Source organism: Monopterus albus, unplaced genomic scaffold, assembly GCF_001952655.1.
Source record: "Monopterus albus unplaced genomic scaffold, M_albus_1.0 scaffold232.1, whole genome shotgun sequence".
Taxonomy (NCBI): Eukaryota; Metazoa; Chordata; class Actinopteri; order Synbranchiformes; family Synbranchidae; genus Monopterus; species Monopterus albus.
The window spans coordinates 16,960-27,356 of NW_018128112.1; the positions used below are offsets into that span (position 1 = coordinate 16,960).

Below are 10,397 nucleotides of genomic sequence, written 5' to 3' on the forward strand. Positions count from 1 at the left end.
TATATATATATGTATATGTATCTGTTTATAAGTACCTTACTCTTACTTTTTTTTCTTTTCCTGATGCACATTTCTTTGCTTGTTGATATGTACATACACATTGAGAGCTGCTGTACCAGACTCAAATTCCTTGTGTGTGCAACACATCTGGCCATAAAGCTGATTCCGATTCTTATTATATCTGAGCATGTAGCTTCTGAAGCACTAGTTGGAGATGGTTATGACCTTTGGCCAGGATATCTGTTCCAGTCTTTATGTCAAGCTAAATTTATGGCCGTAGCCTCTTATTTAACAGGAACATATTAGGGTGGTATCAATCAGCAAGAATGTGCCTAAGTGCATTTCTCAAAATGTCAGACTACTGCATTTAAATTCTTATCCGTTGTTTTCTTTAGTTATTGCCTTTTGCATCCACTAATTTAATTGAGTCTCACTGTGGCATGTTGCAGGCCTGTCAATGGTCATTATAATACATTGTATAATACAATTTCATTGATTCAGTGTAATATAATCAAATGACTAATGTTATTATATTTTGCTTGATAGAAGACATTACTACAGTGCCAATGCATAACAAATTTGCAATGGCCAGATTTGCTTTGATCATTATGAGTGTGGTTAGATTTGTTATTTGCTTTGATCACAAACTCATTCTTTGGAAATAAATTTCCTTTTTTCAGAGGTTTCCGTAGATGTTGAGATCTGCAGTGTTTACGTAATCGTCACCGTCATCGGGGTCCTGTGAGAGATTATTGTCATTATTGTCACAGTTGATAGTGGCAGTTTACCATGTATAATTCTTGGAAATAAATAAAAAAATTTACAATACCGCTTTATAATTGCAAGATTTCGGCTGGCTGAGGTCCATTAAAAACAATAGCAGTAACAGGAACACAGAAAAAAAGAATCACATAAGACATTGCTGTACTGCAGTATATGAGATCTATGTTTAACACCTGTTCACATTTAGGAGAAATAAGCCCAGTACCTTTTGGGGGATGGGAAGCGAGGCTTGGGGACTTTCTCTTCAGCATAGGATTGTGAAATCCCATTTTTGGGCCTGTGGATTAAATTTATGATACTATGTAGTTGGGAAAGCAACAATTAGCTATTTAACTTTTTTATGTATAACACACTTATATATGAACGACATTCTCCATGTCCCTCCTAGGCCTTTTGTACGAGTAAGAAATATAATGTAACATAAATCGTTAACATTTCATGCCAACATTGAGAGATGAGAGAATTCTCCAAGGTTACATTCGATTTTATCATGGAAAATGTGAAGTGTAGCTGAATGATGGAAACAACCAAGTGACAAAAAATCCCTTTGCGTGTGGTGTGGAGGCTGTCATGGTGTTATGTTTTACCTTGAAAATCTGCTCCAAATAGAGCACAAAAAAGAAGAACAGAAACTATGCAAATGTTGTGTGAGGCATATAAATAAAAAACATAGATCTTATCAAAAATGGCAAAAACATGCACCACACCAATCATGCAAATTAGAGGGAAGCATTTAGTGATTTACAGTATATACAGCTGCAGTGAGGACAGTCCAGAACTGGTCAATAAAGGTATAACTATCATTTAGAGAGATAAAGAGTCTTACCTTTGATCAGAATGAGAACGTCCTGGACCACCAGAACGAACTCTGAAAATTTCACAGATTAAATTATACATTGTAGAAAATTAAAAGTTACCAAGTTACTCTCCAGGATGAAGAAGGAAAAAGAATCAAACTGTTTCTTTCTCACCTGCGAGACATCCTGGACAGCCGGTTCCACATGCTAATAATTTTTGAGAAATTACATTATGATGAATTACATTATGATAAAAATGACTGATATCAGTGTAGCAGTATGAACTAAATCTGCTTTGTAACATTTTTACCTGCCATCCCGACTTTGTAACTCTGCAATGCGTCCCCTAAGCAGACAGAAAACAATGGTGTTTTATTGAGGATCACATACTGGACACAAATGGGTTAAAAATGTAACAGGAAAGTGCTGCACCCATTGCCTTGTGAAACATAATAATAATAATAATAATAATAATAATAAGAATAATAATAATAATAGGTGGCAAGAAGGTTTGGGGTTTGAGCCTTAGCTGACCCAATGCCTGTCTGCCTGGAGTTTGCATGTTCTCTGTGGGTTCTGGGTCAATTCAGTATTTTTTCTTTTTCTTTTAATGTCTAACCTGACTATTCTGATTTTGGCCCATTGTGGTATTCTTCCTTTCCAAAAACCATAACTGATAGCATATGTAACTTTTTGTAATATTTTATAACTTTTCATTAAAGAAAAATTACATTGCAATAAAAGTAAAACATTATAATAAAACATTAAAGTTCTCTCACTCCTTTTTTTTTGTTTTTTAACAAACCTCCAGCTAAAAGTGAAGGGCAAATTTGTACTTCTCCAAAAATAAACAGGTGCAACAGGTTACAGAAACAGAAGACCGTCATTTTTGTGTGTACTTTGTATTGTGCAAACTGTTGTGCCTCTACATCTGACTGGCACAGAATTGTAAATCTCAGTCACTGTCACAGCACGTCTCATAATTTTTATTCTATTTATTTTACTCAGCGATGTTATTATCTGATGTGCTCTACTGATCCACTGATTTTGGTGTTTTGCTTTACTCACTTGTATTTTTTCAACATGAAAATGCAGACGACTCCAAAGATAACAGTGATGCCAATCCCTACTGCAGTGGGAATAATGATGTGGTTGAAGTTTTGTGTACCTGTACACACAAAGAATTGATATCAAAATCATTCTTCCTATATGTTGCACAGGTCCAAAGTAGACAATATCCAGAATATAAACTTCAAAATAAAGGGCACCCTCAAAATTCAACAACAGAGTAAAGATCTCACGTTTTACATAGAGTGTAAATTTTGCAGTGGATGTCTTCATTCCATTAAATGTGGCTGTGCATGTGATGTCTTCGTGGTCATCCTTCTCCTCAGGAGTGAACGTCAGGATGGATTGTACCTCCCAGTTCCCAGAATGAATTTCTCTGTAGGACTTAACGTCCACATCGGTGCTTCTACTCCATGTGAGTGTAGGCTGATGTGAGGAACAGGTGTGTTTGACTGAACAGGTGACAGTGTAGGAACGTCCCACAGTGGCTGTGTCTGGTTTAGTCAGTGTAGGAGTTGGAGGTTCATCTGTAAATGAAAAAGCCAGCAATAAAGTAAGACAAAATCCACTGCAGCTTAGAAAACTGGTATAGATTTATGAAATCTCTGCTAGTAGGTGACATACGGAGCATTTTCAAGGTGACACAATCCTCAACAAAGGAGAACTTGTCACGGGTGGGTTCATTTGTCTTTGCTAGTTCAATCTGGAAACAGAAAGGTCCACTGTCATGATCTTTAACTTTTGCCATTTCTAAGGTGCAGTTGTTCTGACCCAGGGTTCCCAACAAATGTGTGCGACCTTTAAAGTTGTCCAAGACCCTTGTCTGATCCTCATGATACACCAGGCTAGTTGGAGGATCTGAAAGATGCCAAATCCCTCTGAGTTTGGAGCTGGGCAGATTATCTTTAGGATAGGTGAATGAACAGGGTATCGCAACACATGATGTAACCAGGGCGTCAAGTTCTTTTACGACATTAGCCTTCCAGTCTTCAGTAAATACGGGGCTGCAAATAGCGGCCAAAAGCAGACAGATCATCTTCATCTTTCTCTCTTTGTGCAGATTTCACTGTGATTATGTTGTTGTAATGCACTGCTGAAGCTGTCGTCTGGCTGATGTCTATGTCTGCTAAAAACACCTTGAAAATGGTGACGTGTGGTGTGATCTTCAGAAGTTAAGCTGAAAAGGATATGAGCTCTAGAGGCAGCTGAAAAAACTACAGGTGTTACAGGTATCAGAATCTAACACCTGTAGGCAGATGTATGTATCCTGTAATACAGGAAAGAAAAGAGTGTAAATTTTGCAGTGGATGTCTTCATTCCATTAAATGTGGCTGTGCATGTGATGTCTTCATGGTCATCCTTCTCCTCAGGAGTGAACGTCAGGGTGGATTGTACCTCCCAGTTCCCAGAATGAATTTCTCTGTAGGACTTAACGTCCACATCGGTGCTTCTACTCCATGTGAGTGTAGGCTGATGTGAGGAACAGGTGTGTTTGACTGAACAGGTGACAGTGTAGGAACGTCCCACAGTGGCTGTGTCTGGTTTAGTCAGTGTAGGAGTTGGAGGTTCATCTGTAAATGAAAAAGCCAGCAATAAAGTAAGACAAAATCCACTGCAGCTTAGAAAACTGGTATAGATTTATGAAATCTCTGCTAGTAGGTGACATACGGAGCATTTTCAAGGTGACACAATCCTCAACAAAGGAGAACTTGTCACGGGTGGGTTCATTTGTCTTTGCTAGTTCAATCCGGAAACAGAAAGGTCCACTGTCATGATCTTTAACTTCTGTCATTTCTAAGGTGCAGTTGTTCTGACCCAGGGTTCCCAACAAACGTGTGCGACCTTTAAAGTTGTCCAAGACCCTTGTCTGATCCTCATGATACACCAGGCTAGTTGGAGGATCTGAAAGATGCCAAATCCCTCTGAGTTTGGAGCTGGGCAGATTATCTTTAGGATAGGTGAATGAACAGGGTATCGCAACACATGATGTAACTAGGGCATCAAGTTCTGGTACGACTTTAGCCTTCCAGTCTTCAGTAAATACGGGGCTGCAAATAGCTGGAAGAAATAAAAGGGAGTGACAGAGAAAGAAGCCATGTCTAAGGGTCAGATAGTTTTTTTGTTTTGCTAAATACAGTGTAGGTAGGAATGAGATTTGAAACAGTAAGGTCACTGATCGTGTTACTGTGATTATGTTGTTGTAATGCACTGTGAGAAGTTTCAATGAAATGAAAGGAGAGGAAAAGTAGTTAGAGGAGTTACTTATCACTGCCACATGCAAATTACAACCCAGCTGTGAAAGTAGAACTTCTTCAAACAGCACTAATCTTCACATACAAGACCAATTTCTTTATGCGGCAAATACTGGTACTCTTAAAGTCCTAATACATAAAATAGGCATAATAAATTAATCATACATTTTGTCACCAAAAGTAAAAATAGTTCCCTACCCATATGAATTACATGTTCTTTTTTATTTTCATTGTCATGTCAATTTTTACAAAGTAAGCAAAATAGTCTCACAGACATAAGAATAAAAACACTGACAAACCTTAAATAACAGTGAAGAAAAAAACCCCACTGGTTATTGCAAACATCAACAATTTATAAACGGCTTTTTGAGCCCAGCAGTATTTTAAAAACTTTCAAAATTAAATGCTTAGAAATGTACTAAAGCCACGGTCTCTGAATACTGTATGCTGTTATCAGAATATTAAAGTACTCCAGTCTTACCTGCTGAAGCTGTCGTCTGGCTGATGTCTATGTCTGCTAAAAACACCTTGAAAATGGTGACGTGTGGTGTGATCTTCAGAAGTTAAGCTGAAAAGGATATGAGCTCTAGAGGCAGCTGAAAAAACTGCAGGCAACATTTAGAAAGCATTTTTTTTATTATGTGTAAAAGATGCAGTAGCAGTAGTGTTAATAATAGAGTGCGTGATACCAGAAACCATTTTCATGAAGGCACAGAAGAATTAATCCTGTTGTGTGACAATCAGAAATTATGTTTTCAAAGAACTCTGTGGGCAATATTTTGTGAGTTAGCCATGATAAGCATGCAATCACATAGAGTATAAGTAATCATACAGTGCAGCCAGAACATATTCAGCAAAATCAGCAAAAATGTATAAGAGGGAGAAACTGTCAGCCTCCTGTGACTCCATTCTTATTTGTTAGCCTGGATACTGAGGCTTTTCTTGTACCTAAGGCTTTTCTTGTACCTACTGTATAATTTCTCCAGAAACACAGCAAGCAAAGGGCAGAGCCTCTCTGAACTTTTAATATAGTGCAGTTGGAACCAGTGTTGCCAGATACAGATGATAATTTCCACACTGAATACTGCTGAAAAAACAAAACACACATAAAACCTCCCAAAAAATATGCTTAATGTTTATTTGTGTATTGTAACTGCCATGATTACATTACAGATTTATACTGCAACCATGCTTAAAAGCACTGTATACCAGCAGCAGAAGCATACATAAAGAGGCCAGCTACAATACCACTAAGAAAGTGTCATTCATTCATTCAGTTCTGCTGGATCATCTACTCCCAAGTTAAAGAGAACTAGTAGGGCCAAGTTAGTGCATGTTACCCCAGCTACAAAACAACGATGAGACACAACTGTCGGTTAAAAAATGTATACAATAGGAAGTGGGGGAGGGTGCGCATTAAGAGCGCACCCACACAAGCAGTGTGTCCAGTGCAATGCCTTGTTTTACAGTGTAGCTATGAACATTTAAGATAATTAGTGAAATACACAGTAATCATTAACTTTTAGATTTTATACCAGGCACACAGGTGAAATTGTGTTGCTGTTGGTTGCATCACTCTTTGGCTGCTGAAGAACACAGCTGAACATCTGAACCTAACTTTGTAGAACTATCTAGCTGTCGACTACATGGAGAAGTCAAAACTCCCAGAAGCTGTGGAGCCAATGTCCATGCATTCCCTGTCAGCCCTGAGCGCACATCCATCAAACTTGAAAGGAGTAGCAACCCTATTCAGTTTGTCTTTTTTAAGCAGTATGACTTAAGAAAATGCCCTTTCAGCAGGTGTGTTGGATACGGGGAGAGTAAGTAGTCTAACTCCACCAAAAGCTAAATCCTGAAAGCACTGGTTTCCTGTGGCATCTTGAAATGATTCTACTTCCTGCCAAAATGTATCAGAGGTCAGGTGAGGAGAAAAACCTACTGAGGCAACATTTTAGCACTGAACCTCCTTAGGCAACTTTTGGATGAGGTGGCATGGTGAAGCAGTGGTTAGTGCTGTTGCCTCACAGCTAGAAGGTTCCAGGTTTGAGCCCCAGCTGACTTGATGCCTTTCTGTGTGGAGTATGCATGTCCTCCCTGTGCCTGTGTGGGTTCTCTCTGGGTACTCTGACTTCCTCCCACAGTCCAGAGACATGCAGCTTTTGATTGGCGACTAAATTTCCCCTAGGACTGAGTGTGTGTATGTGTGTGGTTGTCTGTCATGGTGTCATGTCTTGGCTTGAAAATCTGCTCCAAATAGACCTTCTGAGCACAAAAAAGAAGAACAGAAACTATGTAACTGCTGTGTGGGGCATATAAATAAAAAACATAGATCTTATCAAAAATGGCAAAAACATGCACCACACCAATCATGCAAATTAGAGGGAAGCATTTAGTGATTTACAGTATATACAGCTGCAGTGAGGACAGTCCAGAACTGGTCAATAAAGGTACAACTATCATTTAGAGAGATAAAGAGTCTTACCTTTGATCAGAATGAGAACGTCCTGGACCACCAGAACGAACTCTGAAAATTTCACAGATTAAATTATACATTGTAGAAAATTAAAAGTTACCAAGTTACTCTCCAGGATGAAGAAGGAAAAAGAATCAAACTGTTTCTTTCTCACCTGCGAGACATCCTGGACAGCCGGTTCCACATGCTAATAATTTTTGAGAAATTACATTATGATGAATTACATTATGATAAAAATGACTGATATCAGTGTAGCAGTATGAACTAAATCTGCTTTGTAACATTTTTACCTGCCATCCCGACTTTGTAACTCTGCAATGCGTCCCCTAAGCAGACAGAAAACAATGGTGTTTTATTGAGGATCACATACTGGACACAAATGGGTTAAAAATGTAACAGGAAAGTGCTGCACCCATTGCCTTGTGAAACATAATAATAATAATAATAATAATAATAATAAGAATAATAATAATAATAGGTGGCAAGAAGGTTTGGGGTTTGAGCCTTAGCTGACCCAATGCCTGTCTGCCTGGAGTTTGCATGTTCTCTGTGGGTTCTGGGTCAATTCAGTATTTTTTCTTTTTCTTTTAATGTCTAACCTGACTATTCTGATTTTGGCCCATTGTGGTATTCTTCCTTTCCAAAAACCATAACTGATAGCATATGTAACTTTTTGTAATATTTTATAACTTTTCATTAAAGAAAAATTACATTGCAATAAAAGTAAAACATTATAATAAAACATTAAAGTTCTCTCACTCCTTTTTTTTTGTTTTTTAACAAACCTCCAGCTAAAAGTGAAGGGCAAATTTGTACTTCTCCAAAAATAAACAGGTGCAACAGGTTACAGAAACAGAAGACCGTCATTTTTGTGTGTACTTTGTATTGTGCAAACTGTTGTGCCTCTACATCTGACTGGCACAGAATTGTAAATCTCAGTCACTGTCACAGCACGTCTCATAATTTTTATTCTATTTATTTTACTCAGCGATGTTATTATCTGATGTGCTCTACTGATCCACTGATTTTGGTGTTTTGCTTTACTCACTTGTATTTTTTCAACATGAAAATGCAGACGACTCCAAAGATAACAGTGATGCCAATCCCTACTGCAGTGGGAATAATGATGTGGTTGAAGTTTTGTGTACCTGTACACACAAAGAATTGATATCAAAATCATTCTTCCTATATGTTGCACAGGTCCAAAGTAGACAATATCCAGAATATAAACTTCAAAATAAAGGGCACCCTCAAAATTCAACAACAGAGTAAAGATCTCACGTTTTACATAGAGTGTAAATTTTGCAGTGGATGTCTTCATTCCATTAAATGTGGCTGTGCATGTGATGTCTTCGTGGTCATCCTTCTCCTCAGGAGTGAACGTCAGGATGGATTGTACCTCCCAGTTCCCAGAATGAATTTCTCTGTAGGACTTAACGTCCACATCGGTGCTTCTACTCCATGTGAGTGTAGGCTGATGTGAGGAACAGGTGTGTTTGACTGAACAGGTGACAGTGTAGGAACGTCCCACAGTGGCTGTGTCTGGTTTAGTCAGTGTAGGAGTTGGAGGTTCATCTGTAAATGAAAAAGCCAGCAATAAAGTAAGACAAAATCCACTGCAGCTTAGAAAACTGGTATAGATTTATGAAATCTCTGCTAGTAGGTGACATACGGAGCATTTTCAAGGTGACACAATCCTCAACAAAGGAGAACTTGTCACGGGTGGGTTCATTTGTCTTTGCTAGTTCAATCTGGAAACAGAAAGGTCCACTGTCATGATCTTTAACTTTTGCCATTTCTAAGGTGCAGTTGTTCTGACCCAGGGTTCCCAACAAATGTGTGCGACCTTTAAAGTTGTCCAAGACCCTTGTCTGATCCTCATGATACACCAGGCTAGTTGGAGGATCTGAAAGATGCCAAATCCCTCTGAGTTTGGAGCTGGGCAGATTATCTTTAGGATAGGTGAATGAACAGGGTATCGCAACACATGATGTAACCAGGGCGTCAAGTTCTTTTACGACATTAGCCTTCCAGTCTTCAGTAAATACGGGGCTGCAAATAGCGGCCAAAAGCAGACAGATCATCTTCATCTTTCTCTCTTTGTGCAGATTTCACTGTGATTATGTTGTTGTAATGCACTGCTGAAGCTGTCGTCTGGCTGATGTCTATGTCTGCTAAAAACACCTTGAAAATGGTGACGTGTGGTGTGATCTTCAGAAGTTAAGCTGAAAAGGATATGAGCTCTAGAGGCAGCTGAAAAAACTACAGGTGTTACAGGTATCAGAATCTAACACCTGTAGGCAGATGTATGTATCCTGTAATACAGGAAAGAAAACATAAGACAGGGAGACGTGTTTCCTCTTTTCAATGTTCTCCGCCATTATTTATTCACAAACATCATCAGTTCACTGAACACGGTGCATTGTCTCTTTTTCCAGTATCATAACTACTGTGCTTTAGCTGTATCTTTATACAGGTTTCTTGGCTTTTCATAGCCACACAAGTCAATACACACAGTACAACTTCATGTCACTAGTTGGTCCAAAACTGTTTCTCTATGGTTAACTTTTTGAGTATAGTTTGACTATAATTGCACTCTCAATGCACTAACATAAATTTACTATCAAGCAAGACTTGGACTTATAAGCAATTGTGTCAGTAACCAAATCATTGGAAAAAAAACAACACCTTCTAGCAAGTTAACAAAACAGACTAAACACGGAGCCAGATGACCTGTGAATTTAAGAGGAGACATGTGGCCCACTTAGTATCTTGTAGCTAGCATGCTATTTAAGAGAATGATCGAGTGTACCACCGCCATTACTATCGCTCTCGGTGGGCATTAGCTTACTTTCCACGAATACACAGAACCATTTTCCCCTAGCTTCACTCTACCACTCACCCTTGAATCATAACTCAACATTTGCTTATTGACTCTAGCAGTTTTGTGGGGTTTTCTTGTTCAACACTAACCTGTAATACAGGAAAGAAATGATAAGACAGGGAGACGTGTTTCCTCTTTTC

The 10,397-nt window shown here is 38.6% G+C and overlaps 3 protein-coding genes across 4 annotated transcripts; all 3 read right to left on the reverse strand.

Moving 5' to 3' along the window:
- Positions 1-26: 26 nt before the first annotated feature.
- Positions 27-5,500, reverse strand: LOC109971669 (myeloid cell surface antigen CD33-like). Of its 2 annotated transcripts, XM_020620062.1 has the most exons (11): positions 5,382-5,500; positions 3,447-3,738; positions 3,273-3,351; positions 2,882-3,175; positions 2,649-2,748; positions 1,891-1,926; positions 1,755-1,787; positions 1,610-1,651; positions 989-1,060; positions 830-857; positions 27-739 (listed from the first exon to the last, which is right to left on the reverse strand). In XM_020620062.1, the coding sequence occupies exons 2-11, from the start codon at positions 3,480-3,482 to the stop codon at positions 677-679; spliced, it is 783 nt and encodes a 260-aa protein (XP_020475718.1). In that variant the 5' UTR covers positions 3,483-3,738; positions 5,382-5,500; the 3' UTR covers positions 27-676. The 2 variants fall into 2 exon arrangements, with proteins under 2 accessions (XP_020475718.1, XP_020475717.1); XM_020620061.1 differs by lacking the exons at positions 3,447-3,738; positions 5,382-5,500 and having other exon boundaries at positions 3,273-3,434.
- On the reverse strand, positions 3,888-5,102 carry LOC109971680 (myelin-associated glycoprotein-like). Its single transcript, XM_020620078.1, has 3 exons — positions 5,099-5,102; positions 4,317-4,856; positions 3,888-4,219 (listed from the first exon to the last, which is right to left on the reverse strand). Exons 1-3 carry the CDS (start codon positions 5,100-5,102, stop codon positions 3,888-3,890), a joined length of 876 nt encoding a protein of 291 aa, XP_020475734.1.
- A 1,878-nt stretch (positions 5,501-7,378) lies between the features above and the next one.
- On the reverse strand, positions 7,379-10,391 carry LOC109971698 (myeloid cell surface antigen CD33-like). Its single transcript, XM_020620108.1, has 7 exons — positions 9,220-10,391; positions 9,046-9,124; positions 8,655-8,948; positions 8,422-8,521; positions 7,664-7,699; positions 7,528-7,560; positions 7,379-7,424 (listed from the first exon to the last, which is right to left on the reverse strand). The coding sequence occupies exons 1-7, from the start codon at positions 9,253-9,255 to the stop codon at positions 7,379-7,381; spliced, it is 624 nt and encodes a 207-aa protein (XP_020475764.1). The 5' UTR covers positions 9,256-10,391.
- Positions 10,392-10,397: the final 6 nt, after the last annotated feature.